This window comes from Aythya marila (assembly GCF_965140915.1).
Source record: "Aythya marila genome assembly, chromosome: 17".
Taxonomy (NCBI): Eukaryota; Metazoa; Chordata; class Aves; order Anseriformes; family Anatidae; genus Aythya; species Aythya marila.
This window is the reverse complement of record NC_139058.1, coordinates 10,797,881-10,814,273: the sequence shown is the minus strand read 5'-3', so window position 1 is coordinate 10,814,273 and position 16,393 is coordinate 10,797,881. Positions and strand designations below refer to the sequence as shown.

General features: G+C 36.5%; 1 protein-coding gene across 3 annotated transcripts in view; it reads left to right on the top strand.

Moving 5' to 3' along the window:
- TXNRD2 (thioredoxin reductase 2) overlaps positions 1 to 16,393 on the top strand; it is a 33,819-nt gene that overhangs the window by 14,514 nt on the left and 2,912 nt on the right. For all 3 annotated transcript variants that reach the window (XM_082774084.1, XM_082774085.1, XM_082774086.1), the window contains exons 12-16: positions 5,538 to 5,674; positions 10,949 to 11,044; positions 11,252 to 11,344; positions 12,178 to 12,249; positions 14,088 to 14,185. In XM_082774084.1, coding sequence (XP_082630210.1) covers positions 5,538 to 5,674; positions 10,949 to 11,044; positions 11,252 to 11,344; positions 12,178 to 12,249; positions 14,088 to 14,185 — 496 coding nt within the window. The remainder of the gene's footprint in view (positions 1 to 5,537; positions 5,675 to 10,948; positions 11,045 to 11,251; positions 11,345 to 12,177; positions 12,250 to 14,087; positions 14,186 to 16,393) is intronic.

Sequence of the window (16,393 nt, the reverse complement as noted above, 5' to 3'; positions counted from 1 at the left end):
CTGCAGGATGAACTTGCAGGAAATCAAACTTTGTACAGAGCTTGTTTCACGTATTGGAGCACTAAAACCTGTATATTGAGTTCTGCAGCTGTAACGCAGCTAATATAGAACAGGAAAGGACAAATAATATTTCCAGTTGAATTTGTGATAGATGGCAAAATATTAACGCTGTAACTGAACTTTGTCCAGATTATTCACAAAGTCCTTAGTAAAGATATTGAATTACTATTTATCTGATTGATGTCTGACTGTGTAGAGGAGCATCACTGAACTGATAATTAAACTATGCAGGCATTTATAAAGTATTCTGGAGTGAGCTTGACAGAGAAAGCGGGATAGAATACTAGTAAATTGTTAATAGAAAGAGTGAAGGCCAGCAACAGATCTGAAATTTAGCTTTACGAAAGAGTTGCCTCCCTGATGAGGGCAGTGGAACAACCCTTCTTCAGTTCCCTTGCATTCATAGGTGTAGAGGAAAGCCACTGTGCCTTTGAAATAATATTGTCTTTGCTATAAATATATACACCTTTAGCTCCATGTGAAGTTGAACAGGTATCTGTTTTTGCACATCATGGTATGAAGCATGTTGCCCTCTTTGTCAGATTGGATGTGTGGCAGATTTATTTTGCAGTGCAGTAAAATAAGATTGTCGCTATTGAATATCAAGAAAGGGTTAAGTATGTACATTTTTATAGTAGTTCTCTTGAAATCTTATAACCAAATCAGTTTGGATTAATTAAAAACAGAAATATTGTTTGGAGTTTTTCTTTGAAAAGTCCCACGTGGTGAAATACGTGAGAACCTTTCTGCCAGCCCCAGTAGGAAGGGGATTGGCTTTAGATTCCACTTTGCGAACAAAACCTTGCCATCCAGTTTTTAACCTTTGAACTGTTCAGTGAAAAATAACACATCTTGGTTGATCTCAGAAAATGGTTAGTGCTAATGTGGTGTGGTTTGCTGAGGCTCTGGTTCTTTGTTCTGAACTCCCCATGTCTATTTCTCATTAATTTTAGTCCAGGACTATCTTGATGAGATATGTTCTCTGCAGTCCTAATGAAAGTAGTCACTCCTGTTACTTCAGCCAGTGCTTCTTTTCCCAGTGTATAATTCTAATGACATTCAGTCAGCCTTGCTTAATGGCTGTTTTTAATGTGCTGGTAATTTGTTTGCGTTAAAAGGGGTGTGAATATATGTGTTGCTTCTGGTTTTTGTTTAACCCACCCATAAACTTTGAACGTAACTCTTAAATGCTGCTTATTTTAGCAGCGTGACTACAAAAATCACTTCATGTTGAGGATAAGTTAAACACTAAGCTATGCCTCTGATTGCACATGAGAGAACATTTGGGAACATGAAGTATAAAGCAATGTTTTAGTTGGTATGTGATGGCTAGCGTTTGCCTGGGTGGTGTTATAAATAAACAAAGAGTTGGCAGAAAATGCTTCAAAGTAATTTTATGTAACCAGTATAATTATTTCTTCAGAATACTGGTTCTGTTCACCTATCGGTGTGTAGGAGAGATTGAAACCCATGACCTCACTTGGCAGTGGCTGATGGGTTTGTGAAACTGCAGAGCCAGCCTTTAAGCCTCCACAAAACCTTTGGTTACTGCAAGCTTACTGTGGGAGAACTGATGTAAAGGCGAACTGCAGCTTTCTTTCCAGGAAGTATTTCTAGCACTCTTTGCCTTGCATGGGACCTTGAGAACAAAACAAATAACAATTATTAGAAGTCTGCCTCATGCTGTAAGGAAAACCTCACAGCCACCCATATAACTCACCTGTGGTGGTTACACAGCATTTGGAGCTGTTTTTTTGTTGTTCAGATAGGACCCAAGTCAAATATCCTTGGCTTTTTGTCACCAGGTGCAAGGAACTTCAGATGTACGTTGGTTGCTGCTGCCCAGGGCTATCTGCAAGCTTTCATCTGCTATTAGATTTTATTTATTTTTTTTCAAATTGTGGCAGACGTGGTGAGAATCTATTATTAATGGATGAAATGTTCAGAAATGGGTTCTGAACTTTTTTTTTAACCCTAGTTAATCTTTCTGTAGCCTTGTAATTGGAATATAGCTTATGCTGAGTTGGTCTTTATTTGTCATTATCAGTTGACTGTGTTTTTGTGAACACCTTGGGTTTTCAGGAGGGATTTGAAGGAAGAGGGGGGTAGTGGTCTTGAAACTGTTCTGGTGAATGTGTCAGGCACCCAGAACAAGATGAAAGAGAACACCAAGACTGGGAACACATCACATCTTAATTATGGTCAAACCAAGGTCAGTTTTGGTAAAGTTATGAAGTGATGTGTAAAAATGAAAATGTGCAGAAGGCTTGGGCTTAGGTTTTATGCCAGAAAAGCCATCCTGCCACCCTGCAGTATCCTGACAGTGGCCATCTGTGGTATCATGCCTAATGCGAAAATACTCAGTTGGCTCTAGTTTGAATTTTTCAAATGCTAGGGGGCAAACAGACATTCCAGCTTCTGTGATTAAGAAACTGCAAGAGACCTATTATAAAATTCTACAGGGTTGCTGTCAGCTGCACCTTTATCACCCTGGGAAATCTTACTGTACACAGGAATATACTGTCACACATTTGCTGCTGATATTTGACTATGTCTAGTGCTATGATTTCTTCTCAGTTCAGCTGCTTCAGTCTCTATCATTGTAGGTCCTGTACCTAAAGGTCACGGCAGCCTGATACTGCCTTCAACTTACTGTGTTTGGAAGCATGACTACCAGAGCCACTCCACAGATGATAGCATGGAAATGTCACATCACAATGTAACCAGCCTGGTTTGTGTCTGAGACATGTGCTTTAATGAGACTCTTCTCGCTAAGCTGGCTGACAGCCCCCTCAAGAAGCCATGTTGCTAGGTTTTACAAAAACGGATTAAAAGCTGTTTTCTATTTTAAAGTTAAGCAAATGAGGGCAGGCTCCTAGAACTGGTTCTATGTGGTTTTCACAGCTCTGTGGCTATTGTATAGGTCTGAGATTATGATGTGGTGTTAAAAGTGCTAGAGGTAGGTAACCTTTTTAAGGTTTGAATTGGCATCATTCTTTCTTCTAGATGTCTGGCGTAATACCTTGCTGTTTTGAGTGAAAGCTAAAGCTGATCTTGTGTCTTAAATAATCATACGCTCCTTATTCGGGAGTTTCGGGACAGTGGGCATTTTCAAACAAACTGTTCAAGTACCTTTGTGTTCTGAAATGCCCTGTGGATTGTAGGAATAAGCTGTAAACTCTCAATAAACTCTAAATAAGCTGTAAACTCTCAATAAGCTATAATTGTTGTTGTTGTTGTTTGTTTGTTTTGTTTGTTTTTTGTGTTTGTTTTTTTTTTAATAGGACTTAACGCGTATTAAACAAATGTTCTTTTTATCCAATACTATTGAAAAATGGTGAGAACTGATTCTACAACACGTGTATGTGAATGTTGGGAAATCTGAGAATTTCCTAAATTTGGCTTTAAAACTTACCAAGCCACTTCAGCTAGTCATGAACCTAAGCTAGTGAATTTGAGGTGAAGTAAGATCAGTAATTGTAATCTTGTTTTATGGCTGTGATTCAGCATGGGTCTAAAGGCCAATAAAGGTCCAGTTTATATTCTAATGTTTTATTATTGCTTTTAAAAATAATATTTAGACAATAAAGATGAGAAATTTCACTAAGTAGCAACACCTTTTTGTAACTCTCAGCTATTAATACCAAACTGTACGCGTGTTAAAATAGATTGGAATTGAAAGGTTAAGTGTTATCCTGCAGATTCGATAAACTCAGCTGCTGTTGTTGTCACAAGTCTTTAAATGACTCTATTGACGGGTTTTTCTTTTTTTCCCTATTTCAGTGCCTTCCATTGCGTGCTAAGCGTTCTCTTGGCTCTGCCTGGCAGGAAAAAGGGGAAACTAGAAAACCCCATTAGCTGTCCATTTGCAGAATATCCAGGCTTTACTCTCAATACACAAAGAAATACAACGGTAGGAAGTTGTTTCACATCCGAGCCAAGATAAGGTCCTGGAGGTTTATTATTTTTGTTGCCTGATAGCATCAGGACTGGGGAGCAGGGGGCAGAGAAGGAACAGCAGATCAACATCCCATGGGGACAACAGAAGGGAAGACAGACAGATAGCTGAGTGCCGACAGCTTCAGTCAGTACTCCCAGAGGAAGTGTTGGTTTCACCAGATGAAATTAATACACAGAAGTCTTTACAGAGGCATTCAGATGTGACATTGTTTGGGGGGCCTGCCTATATGGCAGATGTATAAAGCAGTGAATCATATGTTTACATATAATTAGGTCTGTATTGACAAGCCAGGTTTTCCTTTTGTTTAATAATTTCCTACATTAACATCAAAGAGCTTGTTTTTATAATGAAAACACATTTCCCTTTTTGTTTTGCTTTGCTATAGCTCTGTATTAACTTCAAACACAAAATCATGAGTCACACGACGGAGATATATATATGTAGATGTCGATATGTCCATATCCATTTATAGCCTCTAAAAATGAGTGCAATGTTATTAAGTTTCCTTCATTTGGATATACTCAGATAATCTCTGCTATACAATCTTGTGTGCCCCTAACAACGAGTATCTGATATTTTCACTGTGCTTCTTAAACTTCAAATACACTTAAAAATTATTTGTATTTAAGATTCAATTTCTGGATCAAATAGATACTCTGTAGACAGCTCAGTAGAGCTTGCATCAAGACTTTATGCAGAAGATACTATGAAAATATTTTTTGAAGATGTGTAGGTTGAAAAGTAATTTAGAGAGAGAAAAGTCATATGGAAAAGATATAACTTAAAATCTTTGGAAGGGGAAGCTCTAATAAAATCCAAGTTCAGTAGAACTTTGCCTAATTTGGTTTTTAAATGCATTGAAATAGTAGTTCTAAATTCTACAGAATGGTTATACAGAGCTTGAGCTAAATATTAAATATTTCAGCATTAAGGACTTGAGAGCAAAGTTGATAAACTTTATCACCGGGGCTGAAGGAACTAAAAAAGATTTTAAATATCAGATAACAAGAAAAGAGGACTTCAGGGATGTTTGACACTGAATGGAATTACTAATCATTTGTATCCACAAGTGTGCACAACAGGCTATTTGTTAGTATTGAGTGCCATTCAGTTAGTGTTTGTTAGAAACTTTCATCATGAAGTTGCTTTATTACATATATATATTTATGGTACTTTAGAAAATATTGCACATTTATAATGTGCAATAAATTTTAAACCGTCTGGCTTTTTTGCACTTTCTGCAGTGGATGGTGTCCTGCATATTTTTAAAGAATAACTTTTGCTGAAATAATCTGAGCAAAGGCAATAGTAATAGATCTGCTTTCACAAAGAAATTGGTAGCCATACTTTATACTCTTATGGCTTTTTCTGTGTCAGATATATTTTGTCTTCTTTGTACTTGGACTATCAAATCGCACAAAGCTCTTGGAAATCTGCGTTGGAGGATGCCAGCTTTTTAGATTAACACTGCTAAAGTTTTCCAATAGTTTTTACTTTAATTTCTTTCGTCCTTAAGGTCGGGCTCCTGACACCAAAGCTCTCAATTTGGAGGCAGTTGGAGTGAAAACTAATTCTGAAACTGGAAAGATCATTGTGGATGCCAGTGAAGCTACTTCTGTTCCTCACATTTACGCGGTTGGAGACATAACAGAGGTACTGAGTCTACATAAACTATTTTACAATAACAGGAAGCCAACTTTGTTCCTGACTAATAACTAGTCCCCAGATGTCGTCATGCTCTAGCATATATCTTAGTGTTTTGCTCTTTTTCATTTTGTACAGCTGTAGTATTTATGCCCGCCACCTGGGTCAGTAATTTCCTTCACATGGATCTTGTGAAATATCAGCATTAGAGATTATTACTGATGTTTATCAGGGAATGCATCATTGGTCAGAGGCTCATAATAATGTCTTTATCAGTTCAATTATCTTTCTAATGAAGTTTTTATCACTTCAGGTGTATGACTTCATGCTGCCTTAATGCTGAGTGAAAGTAGTTCTTACCTTCTGATGTTGAATACACTTTTGGGGAATGACCACAACAATTCTGCTGAGATTAATCATACGATAGCATTTCTGCTTCCTGACATAAAATGGTCTGGACAAAAATATATGCCTCTAGAACAAGAAAAAGCCATTGCTTCAAAGGCAAAGGCGTTGACTTCTGTCAGATGATTCACATGACTTGTGAATGTTTATGCCAAGTAAACATAAGCGGTGGTGGTGTTTTTTTTTTGTTTTGTTTTTGTTCCTTTGTTTTGTAAAAAAAATTAACTTATTAACTTAAGCAGAACAATTTACTACTTGTTACAGGTGCAAAACCAGAATTTTGTGACCTTAGTCTAGCACTCTTGTTGATGTACAGTTATCTGTAATAAGAATATTTTTCCCTGATCAAAGTGCACTCAAATTCTTTCAATCCCTATATTTTCAGTTTACAGGTGAACTCAGAATTTCTACTCTTGAGTTGGGCATCTTTGACAATGTTATAATATAATGTATGGCTGGATTGTGAACTGTACAGGTACAAGGAGGATGTTTTCATCAGCTACTTGCTGTTCCCAAAGAAATTGTGCAATAATACAGAATATTATTGGGGGCATCACAAGATCTCTTATCTGTCACTTAACTTAATGGAAATGAGCACATCCCTTCCTATTAAAGTTGCTTTTTATATATAGCGTGGTCATCTTTATAGAAGTCTGGTAAATCTAAATACTGTGGTGATACCCAAACCACATACATAGTATGATTTGAGAGATCTTTTAAAGATTTCACATTCTGCCACACATAACACACCCCCCAAGCATTCTTGAGTTTTTGAAGAGATGTAACAGGTTACATGTCTTTGAATAGCCTGCAGATCCCTGACTGGATGCTGGAACAGTCAGAGACACTTAAATCTCATAAATCTATTGGTGATTCCTGACCTCTTTCCCTCTTTGTAGACATGTGTTTCTTCCTGTCTGTCTCCATCTTCATGTGAATGACTTGCCATTTCCTTTTAGACTGTGTGAAAACTCTTTCCTGTTCAGCTATTTCTCCTTTTATTCTTTGCTCTCCACAATTTCTCTGTACTATCCAGTCAATCAGAGAGAGCTTTGGGGTTACGTTCAGTTCTCCTTTCTTCTCTCCACGTAGAGGTTCCCTCTGTGTTTGTCACTTCATGCTCTGGGATATTTCCCGAAGTCCACTTTCTTCTCAGTGACCTCTAATGCCTGCTCATCCCTGATATATGCCTTGGTTAGGCTTTTTGCTTTCCAAACTATTCTTTTTAATTTAATCCAATTGGCAGTTGTTAGAGGCAATGCTGGCAAGGTCTTAAGTTCTGTTGCTCACTTTGCTGCCAATCTGCGGTGTTATTTTGGGCAGGTCATTTCCGTTTGGGTGCTTTTGGTATTCTGCCTTTTGAGGATTTAGTTAAATAAGAAATGTAAAGTTGGAGGCAGGATGCTCTCATCTTTCCTATTCTGCATCTAGAAAGTCAGGTCTACATTTATTTGTCATTTTCATTTTGTTGTTAAAACCTGGATTTCCTTTTCCTGTTTTTGTTCTTAGTAGTGCAGATTTCTGAACCCAAGTTGTGTAATATGCACTTCTAAGTGTGTTAAGAAAAGCAACACGCTTTTCTACTGTGTACAGTTGGGAAAACTGGACAGTTAATTCAGTGCTCTGTAGACATATTCTCTTAAGCTTTTGTCTCCATATGGGCTAAATATAGGGAAGTAAGGGAATCACAGTATAGTACTTGCGCATTTATGGAGTTTAAAGATAGAAGGAACTATCTTGTCTGACTCCATTACAATATGAGCTATGTAATTCCACTTGTTAAGCAATGTAGTTATTTTGTTTGAATATCCAAATGAATTTTGTCTTTTTTAAAAGCAGAATAGATTTAGATAATAAATTTTATTGGCATGGGAATCAGCAGTGGAACAAAGTTCCCATTGTTGGTATTGGTGTACATCTCAGCTGGATACACTTGATTCTTCTGTGTGTATTCTTTCAGAACCACAAAGCTGTAGAGCTTGGCATGTAATATTGTCTGGGTGAGACCACTCAAGGGGCAGGAAAGGGAATTTTGTTCCATGTGAATGAGCATCAGTGATCCCTAATATTATTTATAAAACAGGATTTTGTCTCTTGTGTCCCTGTCAGCATCTCTCATTGGTCTTCTCTCTACCTGCCAGATTTTCTTTGCTGCCATAAAGTGCTATTGCTTATATGTTTGCAAGTAGTTCTCAACCTCCCCTCCTTCCTCCTTTACTAGGCCACACTGAATAGATGCTAAATTTTTACTGAATAGCAAATTTTTTTTTTTGTTAATTCAGTGCCCTGGCTGGAAGGGGAGTAGTGAAAGAAGGGAAAGGGGAGTTTCATGATATGGTTAGAACGAGTGTTTTCATTTGGGAATCATACCCATCTGGCACAAATGGGAAACTATGTGTGCATGGGTGTCTTGTTGCACCCTTGTATGAAAAATTAAATCCTAATGTTATGCAAGCTGTTCATTTGGAGAAAGGGAAGGGGAAAAAAATACAACCTCCCAGAGGTTGGTCAATCTGTCTACCCTCAAAAAAAGATTCTCAGGCTTTAGCAAAAAGATATTTTCAACTGACAGGTAAAACTGTATTTAAGCATTTTCATTTTCTGTAATCAGGATGAGGATGACCAGGCTGGAATTTTAATGTGATTTTTTTTTTCAGTGATAATATAAGCTCTGTCTATTAAAACCCTTCCTCTAGTGGTATTAATGTTGAAAAGCATGGCACACAGCATAAAGAAGTTCTCTTAGAAGGAGGTTTATCATATGTATGTGTATACATCTGCCATATTTCAAAGGGTGTTGTAACAAAGATGTGTAGAGAAGGTGGAATGTACCGTATGTTTCTTTAAATAGAAATAAGACCAAGAAAGAGTCGTGTTAGAACAAATACACAGTACTTCAAAGCTTTTTAAACTCTCTTAGGAGAGTTTAAATGTATAATACATTGGAGGATTCTTATGAACTATTTGTATCCATAATAATCATGAGGGTAGTTCTACACATGACTGCAAAGTGAATGTTCTTTTCAAATATTTACCAGGGAAGGTCTTTAAGCCATTGTTTATGAGAAATTAGACTTTATCTGCATGGATGTTTTTGTAATTAGTTGGGTTTTATGGAATGCATAGCAGTGCTTTCACAATTTTATCTCTAGTTCCAATCTTCTATTCATTTCTGGAATGCCAAAACAACATCTGTATTTCCTGCTACAGAAATGATTGGCAGCCATGTTTCAGGCAAATGTGTGCAAGAAAAAACAAATGGCAAATTTCATCTGCTAAATGACATTTACAGACTTGAAAGTCAAAATGCTGTTTTTGAAAAACCATGACTTGATATATCTTATGGGAAAAAGGCATAGACTTACAGTTTTATCATTTGTCATGAGCAGTGGGGAAAAATAGGTTTGTCTTTGTAAACAGAATAGTAGTGTCCATTAACAGGTTAGACATAATGTTTCGGTTTATTTTTTGCAATGAAAGTTTCAGCATAAGGCATTATTAGTATAGATAAAAACACAAATGTGTTTTAATATGCAGATAATTGATAGAGTATGTATAATGCAGTAAATGGTAGCTAACACCATGTACAGAACTAATTAAAGGGAATATATAGAAAAGAGAAGCTGGGAAAGAAGAATGGTTTCCAGTAAATGCTCAAAACAGTCAGGTTAATGAAGAAACATTTGAAAAACTTCAATGTATGTGATGGGAAATCCTTACTTTGTTTTCTGCTGAAGACTGTTTTTGAGGGCTTACTGAATGACCAGCTCCAAAGTGGAGCTTTGCATAAATGTGGCAAGTGTTGGATCTAGATAGGACCTGTATGAAGCAAAATTTCAGTCTTTACAAAGCATTCCTCATTGTCCCACAAAGGTGTTGTTTTTCAGTTATGGCTTTCTTATGTCTCCAAATCTTTCCTTCTAGACTTGTGACCCCTTTCCTAATCGCAGACAGGCATCTTGATGATACAGACTTAGATAAACTCTTAAATAACTCTTTTTGACTAGATTCATGAAGTTTTCTCTGGCTTATCACCTTAAATGGACTATTCTTCCGCAGGCTTCAAAAAAAAATGCTTTGAAGATGCCATTCTTCAGTCTGCAAAAACTTCCAGCTTCTTTAAAACTAGCATTGGAGTTCTGATGCTCCAGTGGCATTGTGTCAGCACTAGAAATTAGGATTCTGGCACATTGCTTGACCTGTTTGGATGTAAAAAGTAGTCAGGACTTGTGGCTTGAACTGAAGCATGTCCTGGCCACATTCTGCTGTTATGTCATTCTTCATTTGCAGGACGTTAGCATTTGCCAACAGCATCCTTTTCATGCCTCCTTCTAATGCCAGAGTCTGAGATTAGGACCAATTCAAACTATAGGTTGCAGTGTGGGCAAAATAGCGTTCCTTTTTCCCAATCCAGGGAAAAGGTCCATGAGTCCAAAGGTCCATAGGAAGTCCATGTCTACAAATAGCAAAGTTTGCACCTGTTGACTCTGTGTTCTGTAAAAATGCATCAGGCAACTTTTTTTAAAAAAGTTCTGGTAGATTTTAAAATGCTGTTCCTTATACTAGTTTGTTTTTCTTCCTGCTTTAAAAAGACCAGCTGGTAAGCTTACTGAGGGCTTACTATGGAAAGAGAGGGTGAGATGGATGGTTAACATGTTAACAACCTCTGCTTTTCAGGGAGTGACATCAGATGTGAAGTTTTTATATGTTGATTGTAAGCATATTTGGACAGAAATTATTAGTGCCTTCTCCGTTTGGAGCACTGGCTGCTAAGCTGGAATTCCAAAGATTTGGCCTTCCTCTGCCCGTTGTCCCAGGAGAAATCCTTGGATGATACTTCTCTTTTAGATGAAACAAAGCTTTGTGCTCTTTTCTCAGGGCCGTCCTGAATTGACACCCACAGCAATAGCTGCAGGAAAACTGCTGGCTCAGCGTCTTTTTGGCCAGTCTTCAGAATTGATGGACTATGACAATGTGAGTTCTTTTTTCAGTAATAAAAACAAATCTTTTTTTTTTTCTTAAAAGAATATTTAAAGAAATTGTATTTTTTTTCCATCTGGAATCTAGTTTTGACAGCCGAAACAGATGTGTGTGACAGAGCTGCTCTTCTCAGTCATGCAAAATTCTCCCCTGCAGCTGCTTCATATGGTTCACAGTAACACTTTGTTTCCTGATGAACAGGTACCTACTACAGTTTTCACTCCCTTAGAATATGGTTGTGTTGGGCTGTCGGAAGAAAAGGCCGTGCAGCGTTATGGATCAGATAATATTGAGGTATGAAAATATTTTTAATTTATAGCTTGTGTCGGAGTTGCACTATGAAAAAATAAGTCCTCCAAATGCTGTATTTGCAGCTGGGGATTTGGTGTCTTCAGAAGAGCTCAGGACTTTAAAAATATTGCAGTATGTCACAATGGAAACTGTTACCTAGTGGGCTTAAAATTATTGGTTGTCAGATGGTTTTAAACTAGCTGCCATCTCCATAAACGATATTGCACAGCATCATTAAATAACAGTTATGTTCCTTTTAATTGTCAGAATTGCTGGTCAGGTTCTTTAGTCTAAGTTTTATGGATGTCCCCAGAAACATTCTCACAAGTTGTTCAGTGTTATCTTTGTGTCTGAAATATCTTGATACGGTGCGTGTGCATTGCATTTTGATGAAGAAACATGATATGCCGTATATTCACACCCAACCTTCTGATATGAGGATGAGATTAAGGTACATGTGGTGAAGAAATTCATAAACACTGTGTAATAAGACAAGATTCAAACAAATCACACTTGAAAAGATATTTTGTGTTATCTTTATTCACTCATCAAAAAGAATGTCAGTATATGATGCAGTAATTTATGGAAATACAAAGTGCAGTACTCCAGTTTGTTATTAGTTCTGATTTTAATGCTTTTGAAATATACTTCACATTTATACTTGAGTGTTCCAGAATTGTTACCTGTTTTTTTTGTTTAAAATGATGAACGTGAATTAATGTTTTTTTTTCTATAACATTATCAAATATGTAGTAATAATAATGGTTATAATATAAAACAGCATTTTTTAATGTATTAGTACATTCTAATACAAATGGTATTGTTTTCCTTACCAGGTGTACCATGCATATTATAAACCTTTAGAGTTTACAGTGGCTGAAAGAGATGCAACTCAATGCTATATGAAAGTGAGTGTTGTGGACTTTTAACTTGCTTTTAACTTAAAACAATACACGTGGTACAGCCAGCTTTGAGGAAGACTGTCTAGCAAAGAAAAAAAAAACACCTTTCTGAAATGGTTGAGATCTTTTTTAATGATAGCCTGTTTCTCTAGCATAACTACAAATATTTAATATTAATTACTTACTCCATTGCATCTTGAAAGTGCTTTATAGGTATTAGCATTTTTCAGAGGTGACATTCTACTGATTGATACCATCTATGGGCTGCTGTTAAGGTCCAAACAAATATTCTAACTTCCATAGAGATCAATCTCTGCTTCTTCCAGTGAAATTCTTAACTAGCTCTAGTAATATTTGAGGCCATCTCTTGTGAAAGTATACTACCATTTAAAATAAAAGAAGCACAAGGCTAACAAAACTAGCATAACTGTTCCCTGTCTTAGTTATGAAAATAAAAAACACCTGGTTTAGACCAAAGTATTGGATTTGAAGCATGTCTTCTAGAGCAGTCCAATTTCTTCACTCTTCAAAAGTTCTCTGATATACTTGCCCATAATAGAGGATCTTAAATAAGGTGAATATATCTGATTGGTAGAATATATCATAGTTTTATTCTTCATTCTTTTCTCCTAAATACTAGGGAGCTATCTTGCTGGAATAAATGTTATAACTGCTGCATGTCCATCACAAATTATTATGGTATTATGAGTGTGTTAAGTAAGGAATATCCATCGTTAATAGCTGTAACCAGTTTTTCTAATAATATTTTGTCACATCTGACTTTTGCAAGTAGCTTAGCAGCTTTGCCTTAACTATCCCAAGCACCATTGCAGCTAAGGTGATGCTAGTTCTTTTAGCTATTCCCTTTGAATTGTGTCAATGAAGGTGAATATTTGAGGACAAAATAGTAATGGCATAATAATTGTTGAGTGGCATTGAATATGGTTCTTGTTAAACTCCCCAAACACACAAATGTTGAACTTAAAATTTAACACTGTAGTGCAAGAGGGTTTTTTCTTTAAAACTTCTTCTATATTTAAACTACCATGTCAGAATTGCTGCTGTTACTGGGATTCTTAATGAAAAAAATCCAAGTCTTTACTGAGTAGCAGAACTAAACAGATTAGTGATGATGTAATGTTTGATGGGATGGTATAGGGATAGACTGATTTTATTCTCGTAACAATAAACATGATGTCCCTAAAGGAACAGTTTTATCAGAGAACTTACTGAAAAAAATAAAAAGTTAAGTGTGTACTGACTCAGGCCTTCACAGATGCTTAGTTACCTTCATCTTTGCTTGCTTCCAAGACTTGACTGTTGTTTAGGTTATGTGGCTGATGTGGTAAAAGCGTCTTGCCAAGCTGGCTTCCGTAAGTGTAAGGAATTACAAAGGCACAAAATATCTTATAATTAGTAGCGGTCTTTGGAAATACTGCTGATTAGCTGCTAAGAATACATGTACCTGCAAAAGCTCAGACACTAAAGGTGGTCCTTCAGTGTCAAGATGTCTGTAGTGTAGCAATCAAACCAATGAAGGTATTTTGAAATTTTCATACAAATGACAAACAGAAGTATTCAATATACCACAAATTGTTGTTGTCAGTGGCTCCCTGAAGTCTGAAAGAAATATGCTAATAAAGCTTTGATTCAGGAAAGTGCTCAGGGACAAGCATAAGATCTATTGAAGTCACTAAGATTTAAGCAAGTGCGTAAGTTCTTGGCACACTGGGAATCAACAGCTGAACTAGGATCTTGGGGCACTTCAGTTTCATTTAATGCAACTTCGTGCCTTATCTTTAGATGTTCTAAGAAAAGATTTCTATGTAATGTATTGTTTTCAGATGGTGTGCTTACGAGAGAGGGAGCAACGAATCCTTGGCCTTCATTTCATTGGACCAAATGCAGGCGAAGTTATTCAAGGATTTGCTCTTGGAATCAAGTAAGTACAAAAGAATGTCTCTAGCTTCTAAAGCCTGCTTTTTAAGTTATTGTAAGATTATAAAAGATAGCTGCCTAGTTTTGGCAACACTATAAAGAATCCTTGCTTTTTGTTACTTTATGTAGTATTGCACATATTTCTACTAAAATACTGTGGTTCTTCATTAAGATACACTGGATTTAGTTATTGTAATACTGGATATAGTTAAGGAATGACTGATGAAAATACATTGTTGGCTTGGTATTGTTACAGCAAAAAATATAATTGTGCATTAACAAATGAATGTTAGTTTTCTTGAAGTGTAGCTGCTTTTGCATCCTATGCACAGGATAGGAGATTGCTGCATAGTTTTGCAAGTCCCTTAAAAAGGGTATTTGTGTTTTCCATAAAAAGCTTTCTTACACCTGCCAATCATTTCCTTTTTTTAATCTCATCTTTAAATGTGCACAATTTGCTTCTTAAAAGCTCAGCAAGGAGTTGCATGAATTTTAAGCTTCTGTTTATAAACCAACCAGTATGTGATAAGGTAAGAAGCAATATCTGTAGGATGATGGAGAGGGAGTTACCTTTTCTGGAACTGTCTGATAATTCCAATAAGAAATTTACCCAAGTAGCTGAACTTTTGTGATTTGTTTACTCAGATTTAAATGTAGGAGTGCACTTTTCCTCACTTGTACATCTTTATTTTCACTTTGAAGGAGTAAGAATGACTCCTCGTCCTCTGTCGTTAAATGGAGCTTTTTTGCTCCCTCTCTTTTGTGCTAGACCTGTTTGTTTTTCATTTCCCTTCTTACTGCTGGTTTACATCTTCAGAAATGTTGATTTGTATATTTACATTATAGTTTTTTAAACTTATCTTTAAAGACAATAATCTGGGTTTCAAGAAATGCCCTCCCTATTGTGGTACTAGCTCATTGTCCTAAATATCATCACTATTTTATTGCAGTTTTAGTCGTGCTACTTTAGTCTTGCATATATGCTAGGCACTCTTCTGAGTGACTAACATAAATGAAAATCAGAAAGGATTAAGAAGGCAGGACCGCAACTATCATGTGAGCAATATCTTGGAAATCATTGATAGCAGTGTACCTTGAATACACATTTTCAACATGTGTTTGTAGTCCATTAATTGCCAGTGGTATAGATTTTAGAACTACATTTTTTAGGATGTCATTGTTTTGAAGTTTTATCCAAAATAACCAGTGAAAAGGAAGCATATGAAACTGGAGTGCTTTTCTGCCTTGCCTGAGGGAAATTAAAGCTTTAGCCACAGTAAGAGGTTTTCAGCAGGTCAGATTCTTGTATTGGTTTCTATTGTATTTCACAAATCCAGAGTTTTCAATGTGGAACACCCACTGTAAAAGCTGCTGTTCTCCATTGTCAAATATTAGGTCTCACTTCTGTCTCTCCAAAGGATGATTTTTCATCTTCACTCTCCTCTTAGCACTCTGGTAACATCTATGCTCAGCAGTGGTTTTTGCTTGTTGGTGCTTTTTTGGATATATGTGGGACAGACTTCTGTGACTGTTTTCCCTGTATTTTGTACAGACAGAGTACGTTATTCCATAGAGAGCTTGAAATAATTTTCACATTTAAGTCCATTTCAGCTATTCTTACAGCATGACCTGCCAGGAATAGCAGCTCAAAGGAAAGTCATCAAATCTAAGAATGTTATTGGACAAGGAAAGGAATTAGGCTAGTGGGACTTTTAGCTCAGCTTTTTTTTTTCTCTCAGATGATGGAATTTTTCCTCCTGCCTATAGCATTGATAATTTAAGTGTAAGCAATAGACTTTGTTAAATCAATAGAAGAATATTCTGGTATTACTTCCTTCATCAGATTGTTGCCTGCAGTCCTAATTTAAGATGTTCTTCCTGTGTATGCGTGGATGTGTATGTATGTTTTTCCATCTGGAGTTGTTGAAACACATCTATGTACAAGAAAAGCTGAAGGCTGCAGTTTTGTCATATGTTTTTGCCATAGGCTCAGTTCCTACTTGGGATAAATTGCTTAATTCTCTCTGTCTCAACTCTTAGGACAATTCTTCTGTGCCGAACAGTGTAGTGCATTTAAATTTTGTTGTGTGAGTGCCTAAGAAATAATAAACAACACTGAAGAATAAATGCAACTCTTCTACCTGATAAAATCGACATGAGTGGGATTAGCTTGATGTTTTAGGACATTCTACCTGCTTCAGGTGAACAGTGT